Raw genomic sequence first — 19,696 nt, forward strand, 5'->3', positions numbered from 1 at the left:
CCGCCCCCGCCCCCGCCCCCGCCCCCGCCCCCGCCCCCGCCCGTGCTGGCTGTGGGGCTGCACAGGGGCCGCCCGCCCTGACCGCCGCTTCCGGCACAGGTGACCTCCCGCCCCACCGCCCCGCCTCCCGTGGCCACGCCCACAGCGCGCTCTCCAATTGGCTTGGGGCGCTGCTAATCCTCCGGGCCGCCCAATCGTGCCTTCCGCTGTGCGGACGCCTAGGGTTTATAGCGGAGCTCGGGGGGAGCAGCTGCTTAGTGGCGGGAGGACGGTGGAACGGGTTGGCGGTCAGCTACTCGGCAGCTGAGGCGGTACGGGCAGGCCGCTGCCCCCCTGCGGGTAAGGCGGCCGTTAACGGCCTGGGGGCGGCGGTTAACAGTGAGGGGCAGGCCGGGGGCTGTGGTGTGCGCTCTGCTATTGTACAGCCCCGGGAGCAGACGGTGGCTGGCATAGCCGTCTGTGGCTTCTTTGTGCGAGCGGTCGCTGTGTGCTCCTCCCGCAGGTAACAGCCCGGTGCCTGGGGGCCCTGTGGAAAGCAGAGCAGCTCTCGAGTCTGCTGGGGTCCGTGCGGGCTGTCCCTTCGCCGTAGGGAAGGTGAGTAGGGTTGCTCCTGTGCCTTGCTCTTAGGGGCTATAGCTAAATGCTTCCATGAGGCTGCTGATGCTCAAGCAGCCCAGTGGCTGCCAGTCCTTCATAAAGAGTGGTGATTATCAGTCCTTTATGTAGCTGAGCTGGGGTTCATAGCCCTCAGGTGGTCCTAGGTCTTTGCATGAGGTTTCTTTGTTAAATTCACTGAGCTCCTTACTTTTTCAGACCAAATGTACCTGAATAAGAATGTGTGAACAGGTGCATCTCCTTGCAAATGACTTGATTGTTCCTGTGGATAATGCAGTTAATCTGAACAGTGAGGTGTTTGCAGACATGCAGCTTTCTAGGGGGCTGTGTTTTGTTTAGCTCTTGCTGTGGTCGCTGCAACTTGTGTTGGTACCTGTGGGCTGTTGGAGGAAGCGCTCTGGCTCTGGATGGAAGTGCTGTCTGTAGCTCTTGTAAACCTGGTATCTTGGAAGGTGTGCTTCAGTACCCTATCTGTGACTGATAGGAATATGACAATTACATCTTAATATAAGTTGACTTCTTTGCATAGTGTGCAACTGTTGACTGACTAGACAGAGGGGGGCATGCAAGGGCTTAAACTGAGATGCTCCTTGTGCTATGTAAAACTCAGGCCTCTTCTGTGTGAGATCATACTTCATCTTGTATTTACCAACTGTCGTATGTCAGACAACACCTGCTGATATTATGTAAAACTCTGGTAGCCCTTAGCTTCACACAGCCTTCGAACTATCTCAGTAGTTGGAAGCTGTTGCATGGTGTCCTTGTGTGATGTATGATCTTACTGCACATGGTGAGGCATGTTGCTCTGGAGCTGGTCAGTTTGGGTGCTGGGCCATGGTGTACAGGGTGATTTCCTGACCCAGGGATGCCCCAGGGTAGTGAAGTGACCTCCTGGAAACCCTTGCATGGGTTGTGAAATGTACCAATTGAAGAATAAGCAGCTCTGGGGTGTGCTAGTGACTGCAAACAAGCACAAGGAAGGTGTTGCACCCTGTGTATTTACTGGCACCTGCAGGGTCATAGTTGCCTGGGCACAGTGGTAGGCACTTGACTGAGAGTAAAGGGGTAAAAACCGTCCATTTGGGGTTTCCTCCACCTCCCCAGAGTTGCCTGACACTTCCACCCAGACAGAGCTGCTGGAGGGACAGGCTGCAGTGCACAGCACAGACTGCAGGAAGCATCCAAACTTTTCTCTTTTGGTAGGGTGGGCAGCAAACCTGCCTGCAAAATGTGTCCCTGGGTAGAGGGCCTCCTGCAGGAGGTAGTGAGAAGGCTGTGTTATCAGGAAAGCTGAGGGGGAGTTAGGTGGTTCCATGTGTCGTCTGCAGTGAACTCACAGCCAGAAACTTGCCTTTAAGCCCGTAGAGAAGGGAGTGAAACTGAAAAAAGAGCAATGGAAGCTTCTTACAGCAAAGAGCAGCAGAAGAAAGAGATTTTCCCCCACTGTCTGGGGCCGCCCCCCCCCCCCCCCGCCCTTGCAGAACCACTGGACTGCAGAGAAGGAGCAGTTATGTCAAGGGAGATGCAGGTGTTGACTGAGCCAGTTTGGTCTGTTCACTATATAATGACTAGTCCAACCAAGAAACTAGTAGTAGGGAACTTCTTTCTGCAGGGATCATAGGTGCCTATTTGCTGATCTGACCTATTTGCAAGAGGTTTGCCTACAGGGCTTTTACAAGGGCTGTTGCCAAGAGACTGCTGAGCCTAGTACAACCCACAGATCACTGTCCATTGTTATTTTAATGTGGGCACCAACGACACTGTCACGCAGTCCAAGGCATATCATGAAGGACTACAGATCCCTTGAAGCATCTCTGTAAGAGGCTCTGGAGCAATCCATTGACTTAGTGGTTCGATGCCAGTGCAGCAATACCCAGAGCTGGGGAAGGGGTCAGATCTTCAGCAGAGTGCCTGAAGAACAGCACAAAGGAACGTCAGCCACTTCATCAAATAAAAGTTTCATTAGGACCAAGCTTAAGTGCTTCTACTTGAATGCATGCAGCAAGGGAAGTAAGGGGAACTGGGGGGTTTTAATTCAGTCTCTGGGCTGTGGTATCCTTGGCCTCAGTGAGATGTGGTGGGATGGCTTGCCTGCCTGGCGTTAGGTGGGGTGGGTGGTTTGGGGCTCTTCAGGAGAGATGGGGAAGGAGAAGAGGTGGGGTAGCCCTGTATGTTAGGGAATGTCTTGGCTGTGTGGAGCTGAGCGGTGGTGATGAAAGGGTTGAGTCTCTGGTTGGTGGTCAGGGAAAAAGCAGGCTGGTGGGGCAGTAGTATGGCTTCAGTATGGCTGAAGAGAGCTTCTGCAACTGAAGATGGAAAAGGTTATGTACCCTGGAAAAAGGGATGGGCAACACAGCAGAACTGTAGAACTATTGTCAAGCTGCACAGGGTGAAAATTAGGAAGGCTGAAGCCTGGCGGGAACTCAGTTTGGCTAGTACAGTAAAAGGCAATTAAATGCTCTGATATATCAACAACAAAAGGAGGATTAAGGAGAATCTCCATCCTCTATTGGATGTGAGGGGAAATCCAGTGATGAAAGATAAGGTTGGGGTTCTTAATGCTTTTTTTTTTGTCTTAGTCTTTATTAGCAAGGCCAATTGTTCGCAGGGTACCCAGCTTCCTCAGTTGGAAGACTGACAGGGAAAGAGATGAGTAATAATTCCTATAATCCAATGGGGTGAGCTACTACATCTTTGAGTGTTTTTAAGACTGGGGCTGGATGGAATTCATCCAAGGGTACTGAAGGAGGTGTTTGCCAAGGCTCTTTCAGAAACTTAGCAGCTCTGCCTAACTGTGGAGGTCCAAGTTGACTGAAAACTAGCAAATGTGACTCCAGTCTGCAAGAAGAGTGAGAAAGGAGGATACAGGGAATCACAGTCTGACCTCATTACCAGGGAAGGTTGTAGAGCAGATCATATTGAATGCCATTGCCATGGCATGTATGGGACAACTGAGTGATCAAAAAGAGGCAGCATGTGTTTATGAAGGGCAGGTCCTGCCTGACTAACCTGATCTCCTTCTGTGACAAGATGACCTGCTTGGTAGGTGAGGGAAAGGCTGTGGGTGGTGTTTACCTGGGTTGTAGTAAAGCATTCAATATCACTTACTACGGTGCTCTGCTGGAGAAACTGGCTGCTTATGGCTTGGGTGTACAGGGGGAAGAAATCAAAGCCACAGTGAATGGAGTTCAAGCCAGCTGATGGCTGGTCACCAGGGGTGTTTTCCAGGCCTCAGTTTTGTTTAACACTTTCAATGATCAGCATGAGGGGACAAATCCACCCTCAGTAGGTTTGCAGAAAACATCAGGTTAGGTGGGAGTGTGGATCTGCTTGAGGGCAGGAAGGCTTTGCAGAGGGATCTGGATCGGCTGGATCAATGGGCCACCTGGGAGCACAGGACCTTCAGCGAGGCTCAGTGCTGGGCTCTGTACCTGAGTCCTAACCTGGTGCAGTGGTACAGGCCTGGGGAAGAATGGCAGAGGAGGACCTGGGGGTGCTGGTCAACAGCAGCTGAATGAGAGCTGGCAGCATGCCCAGGTGGCCAAGAAGGCCAAGATTGTCCTGGCCTGCATCAGCAATGGTGTGGCCAGCAGGACCAGGGAAGTGACTGTTCCTCTGTACTCAGTGCTGCTGAGGACGCACCTTGGATATTGTGTTCGGTTTCAGACCCCTCACTACAGGAAGGTTCTTGGGTTCCCCAAGCATGCATGGATGAAAGCACTGAAGCTGGTGAAGCGACCAGAAAGCAAGATTTAATGTGTGGCTGAGGGAACTGGAGAGGAGGAGGCTGAGGGATACCTCATCACTCTCTGCAACTACTGAATGGAGGTTGCAGTGAGGGTGTTGGTCTGTCAGGTGATAGGACACAAGGAAATTGTCTTAGGTTACTCCAGAGGAGATTTAGACTGGACATTGGGGAGATCTTCAGAGAGGGTGGTCAGTTATGGGAACAGACTGCCCAAGGAAGTGGTGGAGTTGCTGCTTCTGGAGGTATTTAAGAAATATCTTTATGTGAGGGATGTAGTTCAGCGATGGAACTTGATGGTGGCTGGATTCTTTTAAAGGTCTTTTCCAACCTAGATTTTTCTGTGATTGTGGATGTAAAGGAGAGCTTAAGATGTTCTTAGCCTCAATACATCGATGTTGTCTGCAATGAATTCAACTTCTCTATATGCTTCTTGAAACTGTTTGGTAAAAATGAATGCTGATATTGTAGGGGGTGCTTCCCAAAACCCAGGCTGTGTGGGTCTAACTCAGAGATGGGCCTGAATTTGTGCTGTCTGGAGTGTGACTGAAGCAGCTCCAACTGACTTATAAATATTCCACAAATATTTAATTTCTGGGAATCCAGTCACAGTCCAGCACCCATTGAAGACAACCCAGAATTCCTGTTGTGTAGTCAGCTGAAATAGAGAAAGGTGTTGTTTGACCTCATGGATGTGTAACTGTATTTTTTGAAGACAAAATGTCCATTTTACCTATGGAAAAAGTAGAATCATAAATTCCAGTGTGTAAGAACAGAAGAGGAAAATGAGCTCTCAAGTCCAGCTGAGGGCTGGGATACATGTTAAGTGAGTTCTGGGTTCCATGAAATGAGGGCTCACTAGCTGTGCATTGCGTCCTAGGATTGTCTTGTGGCATTTGAGTGTGGAGGAATGGTTGAGGCAGTAGCCTGGAAAAAATTAAGCAAAGATTGGCAGATCAGGAGTGCTGGGGAGAAGATGTGAGGAGCATAATTATGGTCAAATCTCATTTGAGAAAGCTAATAAAGTTCTGTGGTGGCTCTCTCTAATTGTTCTGAGACTCAGATGGTGTCTGTGCCTGCATACCCTTGGAGCTGGTGTGGGCCTGGGCAGCTCTTAAAAGCTTTGCCTCCATGTCTTGCCTCTAATGAGTTACCACAGAGTAAGGTCTGCTTCTATGACTGGGAGTCACTGCTGTTGAATGAGGCTCTATTTAAGCACTTGATGGAAATCTGTAGGCAGGAATACCTTGTGCAAATCTACCACTGATCAATTGGGTAAGTGGGCTTGTCCTAGCAAGCTGGGTGGAGGATGCTGTTTTTCCTTGCATGCGAGGGTGGAAAGGAATTCAAATCCAGGAGACCTTACAGGTAAAAACATACTCATCAGATGTTAGTCTTTGGTTGTTTTGATCCTGATAGTTGTCTGCTCTTTGCCATATTAATACTAGTAATGCATTATCTGTGGGTTCTGTTTGTGTGTCTCATCTATGCCCAGATGCTTCACTGCTAGATGCCAGACCTGTCTCAAAGATCTGTGCCAAGCTACAACCACCATGGTTAAGTACAAGCTTGTTCTCCTAAGACATGGGGAAGGAGCCTGGAACAAGGAGAATCGGTTCTGCAGCTGGGTGGACCAGAAGCTGAGCAGTGATGGGATAAAGGAAGCTCAGAACTGTGGCAAACACCTTAAAGCCCTGGGCTTTGAGTTTGACCTTGTCTTCACCTCTGTACTCAGGCGTTCCATCCAGACTGCCTGGCTGATCCTGGAAGAGATGGGCCAGGAGTGGGTCCCCATTCAGAGCTCATGGCGACTGAATGAGCGCCACTATGGTGCACTGATTGGTCTCAACAGAGCAGAGATGGCTCTGAATCATGGGGAGGAGCAAGTGAAAATCTGGAGGAGAAGCTATGATGTTACCCCACCTCCCATAACTGAATCTCATCCCTACTATGAAGAGATCTACAATGACCGCCGGTATAAATGTGGTGATGTCTCCCAGGATAATCTTCCGAAGGCTGAAAGTCTAAAAGATGTGCTTGATAGACTCCTTCCCTATTGGAACGAAAAGATAGTGCCAGAACTCAAAAGTGGCAAAATGGTCCTTATATCAGCCCATGGCAACAGCAGCAGGGCACTGCTCAAGCATGTGGAAGGTAAGGATCTTCCTCTGTGTTACCCTTTCCCCCCTACACACCTGTTTGGAGTTTTGCATTTTTCTCTGTAGCATACTGCTCATCTGGACAATGTAATGTTTAATGTCTGTGGTCTACAAGGAGAGAGTGAAAAGTTGACCTACTGGAACAGGATTCAAACTAGGGGCTGAAGAGAGGTGAGGAAGAATCAGTTGGGTTAATGTAGTTGAAGAGCACCACACTTCCCCCTATTTTTTCTGCTCATTTTAAACAAGTGTATTCAGACTAACTTTGTGGTTAGTCTAGACAAACTCTTCAGACTTTTTTGCATTTATTCAGCTCTTTTGCTAGAGGGGTTGAAGTCATAATCTGTTTATTAAACAAGCATTGCTTTAACATGGTGAAGTAAACTGTCTGGGGTTGCAGGATGTGTTCTTGACTTTGTTCCTTCTAAGGATTCAATCCTGGTGATTCAAAAAGCTTCTGTGACAGGGAGTTCTGTAGGAAGTAGGTACTTGCTAAAGCTTATGAATGTACTGTAATATTTCCAGATATAGAAAATGCCTGCCAGTCAACAGCTAAGCTAGTAGCTTAGCGTAAGGTTGACCTGGGAAGAAAGTGATTGATTTTTCTGCTAGATTCTTCCTCTCACCCATCTCTTTGTAATGACATGGCTTCTAGTATAAGCAATACTGAACTGAAAGAAAGTGTATTTATTTCTCTATGGCCAGTGTAGAATTTAGTGACTACCACATGCATGAGAGCAGTCTGCTAGGGATATAGCTGTGAATATTTGCAAACTGGATTGTGCCCGCTCAGTTTTCTCTACCTTTAAATTCTGTGTGCCCTCATAGCTCTGACTCTGGAAGGCATGTTTTGCATTCAGGCATGCTGGAACAGTCAGTGCAGCTGATGCTGTAGTGGGAGTCAAAAGCCCAGAGGATAAGCACACCCAGGTGGCTTCCAGAACTACAGAGCCAGTGAATTCTGGGGTACAGGTCCCTCGGATGCAGGAGGAAGGCTAGTTCAGCTGGTTCCACTGATGTGGTCAGGATGGCTGTCCATATGTGAAATGATTTAAAACCAGAAGGGATAAAGGGACAGGAGGATCCCCAAGCAGTGTCCCCTCCCTGCTCCCCAAGAACTGAAGCAGTACAGGAAGCCATGCTGGCCAAGCTGTCTAGGCCTGAGATACTTTCTATAGTAACCCTGGGCAGCTCTTCATGCAGTTACTCCTCAAAACTGGAGAGGACAGCATTAGCAACTGGTAAAGGTTACTTTAAAATGTGCCTGGTTTCCTTTTCTCATTGAGATCAGTGAGCAGTAAGTTAGAGCCAGCTGCGAAGATTTTCTGTGGGACATCCTGAATTAAGTGCAATTCCTTAAGAGCTGCCCACATTACAATTACAAATGAGAAAACAACCAAAGCAGATTGTCTTTTTCTGTATTGGACCATACCTTGTCCCTCGTAGTGCATGCCTGCGTAGTTAAATGTGAGGAATCCTTGGCAGAGGATCTGGTTCTCTTTACCAAGGACTGTCCATCAGCTACCTCAGCTCCCACACAGGAGTAATTGTAAGATGTGCTGGCTCTTCTCTGCCCTAAGCAGTGGGGATCTGGATTGCTGCGAAGCTGTCCTGAAGGGTGATGTGAACATATCTTTAAGACCTGATATTGCCACCTGCATTTTTCGTTTATCTCCGACCTATATGTAGTTAGATAAGAGGTGCCTTATCTGTTTTCATGATTTTCTCTTTTTCTCCTGAAAGGCTGTGAGCTGCTCTCCAGCCTTGTTGGAGCTGGACCTCATCCAACAGTATTCAAAGTTTGTTAGTCTGCTGTACTTGTAGCACCCACTGTAGAGTGGGCTTTATTTTGTGGGGGCTTCTTATAACAAACTGTCCTACACTTGTGGGAAGTGCCTAGGCTCCTCTATCTTTGGAGCCAGGCTTTTTGGGGCACTGAGAAAATGGGCTTCAAATTCTTTAAGCAGCAGTCATAAATGACTGCTTGGGTATCTTAGTAACAAGTTAATTATGGAAGCTGTAGCTCAAGTTTTAAATGGCAATAAATATTTTCACTGAACTTGAGTTGATGAAATAATTCCAGTTGTTTTGAGGTGAAACTTCAGTCTCTTCTCAAAGATTTTGCAAGTTATCCTTGAAGTTCCTATTTCAAAGTGTTTTTTCAAAACAAGCATGCAGTCTTCTGAATCAGAACTTTTTTGTTAATCAAAAAAGCGGCTGTTTTCCACTTGCACACAAATCATCAGAGCAGCGGAATGTCAGGCGAACAAGCCTTTGATTGTAGGTTTGGACTTTGTTTGTTTTCTCAGTGCTCAGGGTAGACCTCAATAGGGTAAATGAGATGTCTGGGATCTCTCACAGTTTCCATGTGAGAGGATCTAAAAGTAAAACTGCTGTAGTCTTGCTGAAAACAGTATTTAACAAAAACAACTGGATGGTCATGTTGTATGCACACAGATCAGAAACAGCAGCTGCTGAGAGCTTGCTCTTTGGTCCCTGTGGGCCGAGTGACCTCTCCCAGAGGGTGCTGGTGGCCTCTGGTGAGGATGCTGGGCAGTGGTCCTTGTAGGTAAAAGCCCTGTGAATATGATAAATGCCACCAAGGAGACAGACACATGGCTGTTTGCTGTCACAAAGATACAGCATTGGTGACAGATCCCAGTCATAGTAACCAGCCTTGTCTAGTCCTTTCAGAGTACTCATCTTTGCATCATCTTCAGGTGATGTGTGATGATGCTAATAATCATTGCCAATTAAGTCGGCATAGGAGTGGCATCATCCCACTCTCTGGCTGTGCTCCTGCTTTTCTTGTGAGCTTGTTGGGCACTTTTGAGTTAGCTTTGCCTCTAAACTAGCAAAACCAGCAAGGAGTGGGTAGCTTTCTGCCCTGTTGGTGGCTTGAGCCTGCTCAGGGAAGAGGGTGGCAAGAGCCTGTGGGTAGTGCAGGAAGGTTGGAACAGCCTGACCCAGATCTGGAGCTGCCAGGGCATGGCTTTGGAGACCAGTTGTTGATGACTTCCAAAGCTGGAGTGTGAGGAGGACCTGTAGAGTCATGTCTTCTTGAGCAGACTGATTTGGGGCATATTTGTGAGAAGTTGGTCATCTTTTCCACAAACTTAGACTAACAGAGGGAAGAGTTCATTGTAGTGCCCTACCAGGCAGAAAGGCAGTAATATTAACACATCAGGCCTCTTGCTTGAGGGATGAGGTAAGAACAAGGTACATGCTGGTAGGCTCTAGAGTTGCATGCTCAGAATTGTTGGTCACAGTGTTGCTGTGAGTTCCTGGCTGTGGTAGTGTGACCTAGGTCTCTGCTGAAGGACTCCAGGCCAAATGGCATAGCTGAGCTAATGCTGTTGGTAGCAGATCTCATCTTTGATTGTTTGAGCAGCTTTAAGCAGGCTGTGACTTATCTACTGCACAAGAATACTGTAAATCTGTAGTTTTTCTTATACTATCTCATGGGATTGGCCTCAGTAATGACCACTACTAAATTCAGGCCATGACCAGGATCTGTTTATGTAAAGACATAGGAGAAAAGCTTGGCGGATGTAAGGGTGAAACATTGATAATATGCTGCAGCCATGGTGGTAGACTACCCACCTTTCCTCAGGTCTGCGGTGAGATTAGATCCTGTAAAGATCAAGAGCTAGATTATAACACTTTGCCTACTTCTGCTACTTTACTGAAGTGAGGTCCTCTGTCAGCCTACATGCAGCTGGCATCCCTTTAAGGAAGGCAGCATCTGGTCCTGGGTGTTTAACTTAGACTAAAGCTTCAATATTTTCATTAAGATTGTGGGAAGGATGCAGGGACCTGATCTGGATTTCAAATACAAAGCAGCAGTTCTAGAGCAATCCCATTCTAGGTGAATTTTCATCTGCTAGATGAGTCATCTGTCCTCAAGTGTAGCTAACAAGTAAGGAAGGGGTGTTGCTATTCTCAGTAGCTGTTCACAGAATGGCTTGGGTTGGAAGGTACCATGGAAGTCATCTGGTCCAACCTCCTGCTCAAGTAGGGATACTTATAGCAGGCTGCCCAGGGCCATGTGCAGGTGGCTTTGCAAGATTTCCAAGGAGGGAGACTCTAGCCTCTATGGGCAACCAGTACTAGTGTTCCAGCACCTGCACAGTAAAGTGCTTCCCAATGTTCAGACAACCTTCAGTGTGTGCCTGTTGCCTCTTGTCCTGGCACTGGGCACCACTGAAAAGAGCCTGGCTCTGTCTTCACACCCTCCCTTCAGGTGTTCATGTACATTGGTAAGATCCTCTCTGAGCCTTCTGTTCTTGAGGCTAAATAGTTGCACCACTCCCTTCCATTCATCAGAGGAGAGATGGGGTTCTTCAGTCCTTTAACTATACCTGTGGCCCTTCATTGGACTCTATCCAGTACCTCCATGTGTCTTGTGCTGGATAGCCCAGCAGTGGACTCTGTGTGGCCTCACCAGTGCTGAGTAGAGAAGGCTCACCTCCCTAACCTGCTGGCAATGCCCTGCCTAATGCAGCCCAGGTTGCCGTTAGCCAAGGGCACGGTGCTGGCTCATGTCCAGTTGGTGCCCACCAGGACCCCCAGGTCCTTTTCTGCCGAGCTGCTTTCCAGCTGGGCAGCCCCAGCACATCCTGGTGCCTGGGGCTGTTCCTCCCCAGGGGCAGGGCTCTGCACTTCCCCTCGTGGGGCTCGATGAGCTTCTGTTGGCACACTTCTCCTGCCTGTTTAGGTCTCTCTGGGTGGCAACAAGACTTTCTGGTGTATCAGCTGCTCCTTCAGGTTTTGTCATCTGGTGGTACATTTTTTGCCCCATCATCCAGATTATTACTGATGTTGAACAGATGTGGACCTATCCTGGGGGTACACCATTAGTTACTGGTCATCAGATAGTCTTTAGACCACTGGTCTCCACCCTCAGGGCTCAGCCAACTTCTGGTAAAGGTCTTTGACCAGCTCTTCAAACTGTCTTTTTTTTTTCTTGATCTGACCATAAGAATGGGGGGAAGACTTGGGAAGAATGTGAGAGGGAGGGAGAAGCTGAACCATCTCTTGTGGGAGTTGGCTTTAGGTGCTTAAAATGAAGCCCCATGGGGTTTGCCTTTGAAGGACTTGCCAGGATGCTAGTACTTCAGAGCTACCAGATAGATACAAGTGAACTTTTAAGCTTGAAGAGATTTGTGGAGAAATCTACCTTGTAGTAGATTTGTGAAGTTACTACTGAAGGACTGTCTACCAATGAAGGTCTCCCGCTGTATATTTCACACTGTAAAGAGAAAAGTAGCAGCCTGTTTGATCGTTCAGTTAAATGAAGTTTAAGTGAGCTGGAATAGTTCTGAATGTGACTTCAAAAAATCTTTAAGTGCTGTAACAAATTCTTATGGTCATGTACCTAATTGCTTCCTGCTGTACAGCTAATAAAGAACCAATGATTAAGAGGTGCTCAAGAGAACATGGAGAATGTCCACTTGAAGAATGCGGTTGACCAGTCAGCATTTTATCTGGGGTCCTAAGGAAGGCTCCCTGAGTACTTTGGTAATGTCTGTTCTCATGATTACTTAGGAATGATTAAACCGCTTTGGGGGAAAATCTGCTTCTAGCGTCATGGACTCAGCCTTGCTGAAGGATACTTAGGCTTCAGTATTATACTAGAGGGAAGAGTGTTGCTGCTTCAGTGGTCTCACTTCCTGTTGCACCTTGTAGTTGGCAGCTGAATTCTTGTCCTCACTTCACTCTCCTTAATGTATGAGATTGGATGCAGTTGTAACACTGACCAGGTCAAGTGAAATGCAGGAAAAGGTCACTGTGCTATAGTTAAAGCACATGAAGTAACCAGATAGCAGGTTAGCTTGCTCCTGGAATGGCCAGAGTGTAAGATGTGATCTCTTACTGTCTTGCTAGCCTGCTAGGGGGTGTTCTCTGGGCATTTTGCTTGCAACTGAGGGGCTTGTGTCAAGCCTGGTCAATATCTCTCTGGCTGGAGAAAAGTGCTATACAAATAGAGTAACAATGCTGAAACAAAGCAGCACGACACTATTGGTTCTTTAGGATTTTCATCTGTCTCAACCCAAAGCTCCAGCCTTCTGCCTGTGAGGCAATGCTTCTACAGGAGGAAAAATCCCAGTGAGAAAGCCAACATTCTTGCCGCAACTTGTTTATCCTAGGCTGTACTTCTTATTTGTACATCCATACTAGCTGTCTCTGGTGTGGTTGCTGTGTTTGCTACAAAGGTAAAATGCATTTCTGAGTCTGTAGCAACAGCCACTTTTATTTAATCCAGATTTAGAGGAAACCTTTAAATATCCTGGCGGCTGACCGCATTGTGGCTTGCCTGAGTCCTCCTGTATGACTTCATCTGCTTTGTTTAAATCTGGATGGCTTAGTCTGGGAGGCTGAATGAGAGGTGGGCAGAATACTTCCTAGGGCCAGATTTTTTGTGGATATGTGGTGATGTGTATGTTATTAAAATCTGCGTTTAAGAATCCTGAAAATAAGATCTCAGACAACTTGGCTGCTCGTTTTGCAAACCAAAGTCCTTGAGAAAAATGTGCCTGGTAAATGGACTTTCCCGCTGCGCATGGTTACAAAACTTTAGATGCTCCTTGGTGCTACTATGTAGGTCTGGGATTCTACTCCTTATAACAGGTGAATTTACCGTTGTATACAGGGATCGATTCAACTAGCAGAGTATGTGACTTTATTGATGAACTGATGGCTCAGCACAGAACAAGGAGCTTCTTGCAAGGGTTTATCTGTTTCTTGCTCTGTTTCCTTCTGAAACAGCTGATTTACAGCTAAACTAAGTGCTTGGTCTAACCAAAAACAAGAACAGGTCACTGCAAAAGTTTTGTGTAGTCTCAGGGTGGTGGCATAAAGTGATTGTCACCTCCTGATTACTTTTTTTTTTCTGACCTGCTGTCTTACCACTATTGCTGAGTGGCTAGACTTTTTCTCTTAATGTGTTGGCTCTGCTCTTTCACTTAATGTGAAAATTACTGGTAAATTTACACCCATGTGTTTGGAGAACCACCTGTTTTGTCAGCTGCTTGAGAGAATGTTTTTTTGTCCTTTAGTTTATATGGAGTCATTGTTTTTTAGAAGCTCATGTGCTTTTTGTAAGCATGAATTACTTGAAGGTGTCCTACTTCTCAACAGCAGGCAGGCTGAGACCTCAAGTGCTTCCTAAAGCAGAGGTGGAAGGGGAAATGCCGATATTCCTCAAGTTCTGGACAGAAGAAAGTTGATGTCATCAGGAGTAATGTCTCCAGTCATTGCTCTTTAATGCAAACACTTTTTTTAATTTTACTAGAGGCTTGGTCTCAAAATTCACTTGGATGCTTTAAGCTTCTGTGCTAGATGTCAACATAACCAGCAGCTTCACTGAGATGGGAGCTCCAGAATACTTAAAATGCTTGAAATTTTCTCCCCAGGTGTACCTTATATTTAGTTTTCCTGCATTTCTGTTTCACTAAGTTGTATAACTTTCTTCCTTCTCTTCTTTCCTTCATTTGAAAGCGGAAAGAGGTATCCTGATCTAGTAATTCTGGGAATAGTACTGTAGGCAAAACGCCATAAGCATGCTTTTGAGAAATCAGATGTGAGCAGTGATCCCTACACTGGGAGACTTAAATACTGATTTAAGGTAACTGATTTAAGATAATTTCTCCTAAATTCTCTCTCCAACAGTTTCTCATGCAACTTAATCCTGTGTCTTTGAAGATGATTGTATTGGTTACTTATCAGAGTGCTTTACATTGGAGTAACATGTAGACTATAATCTCTCCAATTGTGGTGTGTGAATTGTGAAGATGTAGAGGAGAGCCTATGTCCCTAATGCCTTATGTTGAAGGGCAGTTTCTGTTCAGTTCACGTGTAGATGAGAAAATGAGGTAATTGTCTTTGACTTGTCAGAAATTCCCTCCTGTAGCTACTCTTAAAACATTAACCAAGCTGGGGTCTAGCTGGGAATTGACCCTTCAGTAGCTGCTGGTGCTGCTGGAAGCTGGAGACAGTTCTCGATCGTTTTAAGATGGGTTAATCTCAGAAATAATGCTGAACACATATGCAATTAGGAAGCTGGTCACTAGCTGTAACTGTTTCTTTTTCTTTGGCAGGCATCTCTGATGAGGACATCATCAATGTTACTCTCCCCACTGGTGTGCCCATACTTCTTGAACTTGATGAGAATCTGCGCCCTCTGGGCCCTCACCAGTTTCTTGGTGATCAGGAAGCTATCCAGGCTGCCATCAAAAAAGTGGAAGATCAAGGGAAAGTAAAATCTACTGAGAAGTAAAGGCCTACTGATGAACACAGTTTTCAAAATGTATGGTAGTAAGTGATGACGTCTGTATGACTGCTAGGTTGCACTATGTGAAAGTCTCAATTTCAGGCACTAAATAATTGGAAGGGACAATTGAGTCTCAGGTTGGCAAATGAACTGTCTGCCTTTCAGAAACTGGAATTGAAATCTCACCATGAGGTTATGGATACTGAAAAAAGAAATCAAGAGATCATTTGGGTAATGGCAACTCCTGGGGCAGTCTGCCCTAGAACTAGCATTGAGGAAGGCTCAGGACAGAAAAAAGGGATATGCTATTGCCATCTACCAATAACTAGAGCTGATTTGTTAAGGGGAAAAGTGCTGTACAGCACCAGCTTACTGGACTAATTAAGGCCAGGTTGTTACAGGCACTAAAACTTCTTAAAACTTTTTCACAACAGAATGGTGTCAAGTAACAGTAACCCAGTATGATTCTTTGTCAATGGCCATGGCAGTCCTTCAGAACACTTCCAAGTGTACAACTCTTCCCTCTTTCTCTTCCCTCTTTCTTTTGGAGGTCTCCCAAGGCCAGCTCATGGTCCAGAGGTGAAATTGGTAATGGTGTTTGAACTGTTACTGCTACCACAGTTGTCTTACTACACTATGCTTCAATTTTTTGAGGAATCGAGAAGACATCCCTCTGACCATCTTTGTAAAGCCTAGCATGACTGCATTTTGCTGGTTGCAGTAATGAGATTTAACTCAGACTAACTGCAGACTAAGCACAAGTTTTCCTGCTCCATGTTTAAATGACAATTTAGTCTTTAATGAGCAACCTGAACAGCTTTGAAACATAAATAACATGTACTGGAGATCTGATCAGTTTTAGAGTTGTTCATGTTTACCTCAGTGAAACTTTATGTATGAAACCCCTCTCCAAACCTTTCTGAGTTGCAAGGAACAGATAAATCTGTCCCAGTGATACAGCTGTGGCATTGTTTGTACTGATTTCTCTGGAGGGCAGGAAGTGATGGGTAAGATGTGTAACGTGTGTTACTACTGTGTGCAGCTCATACACCTATCAAGCTTAGCAGGGAAGGTTATGCTGCAGTGCTTGGCAGTAATTTCTTAGAAAGCTTTCCTTACAGTCATAGCTGGATTCCTACAGTGACCTTGCTGCTTTGCTTGGTGCTAGGTGTGAGCAGTTCACTGTTGTTGGGTTTAGTACAGTGTTCAGGCAGGGTAGTTCTGGTTTCACTTGCAAGTGTGAAACTATTGTTACTTATATTTAGGTCTGACTCAATGTCTCAACATTTGAGCATCTGAATTCTGATCTCAATCTCAGTTACCAGCATGGGTGGCACTTGTATATGCAGTATGAGCTGAATGCGTTCTCAGCATGGCTCAGCTACAAATCCAAGAAGCTGATGAGAATTTCTTTGGTATGATGGTGTAAACTGTTTAGAAATCCTAGAGTAGCTCCTTTGTAGTGAGCAGTTCTGTAGCTCGCTTTGTAAGTGTGAAGATGTCTTTCTCTTTGAGGAGAGCAGTGTGATGGTGTTGTGCTTCTAACAATCTCCCTGACAGATGGAGGGAGCTTTTCCAGGTCAGATACCAGCTCACCTTAGTGTAGCGTGTACTCCATGAAAGACTTCTTGACTAGATTATAGTTTCTGTTACCTGAACAATGCTTGGACTTCACTTGTTTTATTTTGTAGCCCTTGCAATAGGAACAAACTACTTTTTTCTTAAACATAAAGATGGTAGTAAACAAAGCTGGTAGGTTGCCTCATTTTTTTGTACAAGCCAAGATACTCATTTTTTCCCTGAAATCCTGTTAGCAGCTTCCCTGCTACTAGATTTGTGACACTGGTTGACTTCTTTCTGGGTTTTTAGCTTTCTGTGCGTAGTTACTCAACTGATACTTCAAGTCAGTGTTGTAGAGCTGCATTGTTGATTAAAACATTTACCTGTCAATGCCATGTGGGAGGACCACTGGCACTGAAGTGATGGAAGTTTTCCCCAAACATTCAATGATGTGTTTTTTTTACCAAGTAAAATTCACTGTAGAATCACTAACAAGGCAAACCTAGCCACATGTCATCAGTGGGAACTGTGTGCATCAGGATGTGTGAGCTTACAGAGTGTGGCTGTGAGTGCCTGTATCCTTTTGGCATTGTGGTATTGTAATGTAGGACTTCTTGAGGGCTTGAAACAGCTGGGAGTATATGTGAAAAAGTCAGCTGAACTGGGATATTCTCTCTGAAGAGAGCAGAGCATTGAGGTCTGATCTTCTCTGAGGGTGCACTGGGGTGGATCACTATGTAGAGCATTCATATTTCTTTCTGCAGCTGGACAGATGGAGTTGACTGAAAACAGCCTTTCCAGACCCATGGATGGTAAGAAAAGAACAGTGATGTTTTCAGGTAGCACTGTTTCTGCAGTGCTTCTCAAGACAGGAAAAGACAGGAATAGTGATAGTGCTCTGGGAGGTTGGACTTCATTTGCTTTGGTTGTGATGACAGGATTTTACATGCACATCTGGCAGCAATACCACCTCACAGAAGTATCAGATGAAACCAACTGGGGATTTCATTGTGCTCTTTAAGATTATTTTGACACCTTGAAGTACCTGTTTCTGAATAGCCTTGTAATTAAACTTGATTCATAAAACACATGTATATTGAAAAGAAACCAGCTTTCAACAGTTGTGTCAGGAAGGATGCCTGCTCTTCAGGCATAGCTACATTAGAAGAACTGAGAATCTTGCTGCTGCTGGCTTTATAAATCAGGAACACACTGTGCTGCATGTTTTAGTACGCCTCAAAGTCCTGTAAAGGTAACCAGTGTCACTGCAATGGATGTTATGGATGTAGTTGATTGGATTTACTCATGTATTCTTAACTTGTGGTTCAATAGCAGTAATAGCTCTAGAATAACTTTTGAAAATCTTTTGTAAATATGGTAGAGCTGAGAGTTTCTTTATAACTCAATAAATTCACCTGAAATAGAATTTAACTTGGCCTCAGTCTGTCTGTCTTCTAATGCCTTCTACTTTGCCTCCTTCCTAGGATGGATAGGTAAATAAAGCTGTGACCTTCAGGATTCTGGAGCTCATATCAAGCAGTACTTGATCATATATCATCCAGTCAGTTGGATAAAAATAGTTGAAGCAAACACTCATCTTTATGTGTGAAGAAGTCCAGCTGGAAGGGAACACATACCTCTTTGAAACTATGGGGACACTTGCATAGGAATAGCAAGTTAAACATAATTAGTTCTAGAATACTGGAGCTAAACATGTTCACCGTTCATGTTTGTAATAAGCACTTATTTGATGGTGTGCTTAAAACTGTAGCTTCTGGACATGAAGCCAACTCCTTGACTTTCCAAAAGACTCTGTCAAGCACAGTTCTGACTCCAGGGAGAAGTGCAGGGGACTGTGGGCCTGCTTTGATGTGCTGTTGGTCTTCATGCAGAAAGCCTTACATATTGCATTGGGAGGCAGTAAAGGCCTTACAGGTGGAACATTCAGGTAGAAAGGGGGAAGATGCAACTGTGGCTTAAAGAAAAACCACACTGAAGAAAAAGACCTTTTAAAAGCTGTTTGTAGGGTGGTACAAAGTGTTGAGGGGGGAATAGAGCAAACCTGTCAGCTATTGGCATACTGCTATTTACTGTTTTTGAGTTGGTGTGGGAGTGCTGCCAACTAATTGAACATGTATGGATGTTCAGATTCCACACATCCCTCACCCTCTACACCAATCACCTTTTGTACTTTGCCCTGCATTAGTTAAACTCTGCTTTGCTTATACCTCACTTATACCTCAAACTCCTCCTGAGTTACACCTGCTCTTTCCCATATTGGGAGGATGAGCTGAAGACTGGCTTGGCTGAGTCCTTCTTGTTCAAAGTTAGTGTGAAAGAGTTGCTGTAGTCAACTTGGAGTCTTCACAGGGTGAGGAGACAGAGTGTTCAGTCACGTTTTCAAAATGTACACAGCTTTTTTTAGTCTCTGGCATTGATGAGAACTGAATACCAAACCAATCCAGTTCTGCCTCCCCAGGTTTGCTGTCATTTTGTTTCAGAGCTGCCAACTTGCAAAGTTCACAATAAATGGCACTTGGTAATTGCCTTGTCTGTTTCCTGTGTTGGCCACAATCTTTCCTCAGGCTTAAATTCCCAGCAGCAAAAAAAAGTGTTAACAGTGCTGCTGCTGCTTAAAGCTTTGGGCTATGCTGGAAACAAACCCCAGGGATTCAACTGGGAGCTGCGAAGGTTTGGGGAGAAGTAAGTCTTCCCCCTTGAGAGCTGTGTACAACAGGGGTTGCTACCTTTTCCTTCTGTTATAGTGGCCGAAGGTTCTAGGGATGAATACAAAAGGGAATGTGACATTAACATCATATGGCAGAATTTCAGTCTCCTTTTGTCAGGCTGGCTATGCCAGGAGTGTAAGAACTTTTACTTCCTACTGCCTTATTAAGCTCCCAGGCCTTCTCAGGGCTGTTCCAGCAGATTTTAGCAGTCCTGTTTTGTCCATCCCTCAGAAGGAAGCAGGGAGGAGGAAGAAGTGCTATTCTTGCTCTTCAAGTTATGCTGACAGAGCAGGGGAGGGCAGCAGATGCCAGACTGTAGATACTGCTGTGCTGTAAAGCTGAGCTTGTTGTAATAAAGTGGCCTGAAGATCACATCTGCTTGCTGGTTTTGAAAGGAGGTGTTGACCACAACACTCATGGCAATGTAGATGCAGCAGTTGTCAGGCTCCAGGGGAAGCGGCTGTGGGGACCTCTGCCATTAGAGATGCTGTCTGCCATAATATCACTTCATTTTTTTTTTTCTTTCACCTCACTCAGCACTGTACATCAGATTTTCTGCACATTTTGTCTGGCACTTGCATGAAAGAAAAGTACTAGTATATATTAACTAGATGAG

The 19,696-nt window shown here is 45.6% G+C and overlaps 1 protein-coding gene across 2 annotated transcripts; it reads left to right on the forward strand.

The window, feature by feature from the left end:
• The first annotated feature begins 244 nt into the window (after positions 1-244).
• On the forward strand, positions 245-16,216 carry BPGM (bisphosphoglycerate mutase). Of its 2 annotated transcripts, XM_035346560.1 has the most exons (4): positions 253-339; positions 3,205-3,264; positions 5,856-6,514; positions 14,619-16,216. In XM_035346560.1, exons 3-4 carry the CDS (start codon positions 5,914-5,916, stop codon positions 14,795-14,797), a joined length of 780 nt encoding a protein of 259 aa, XP_035202451.1. In that variant the 5' UTR covers positions 253-339; positions 3,205-3,264; positions 5,856-5,913; the 3' UTR covers positions 14,798-16,216. The 2 variants fall into 2 exon arrangements, with proteins under 2 accessions (XP_035202459.1, XP_035202451.1); XM_035346568.1 differs by lacking the exon at positions 3,205-3,264 and having other exon boundaries at positions 245-339.
• Positions 16,217-19,696: the final 3,480 nt, after the last annotated feature.

This window comes from Oxyura jamaicensis, chromosome 1, assembly GCF_011077185.1.
Source record: "Oxyura jamaicensis isolate SHBP4307 breed ruddy duck chromosome 1, BPBGC_Ojam_1.0, whole genome shotgun sequence".
NCBI classification, from domain to species: Eukaryota; Metazoa; Chordata; class Aves; order Anseriformes; family Anatidae; genus Oxyura; species Oxyura jamaicensis.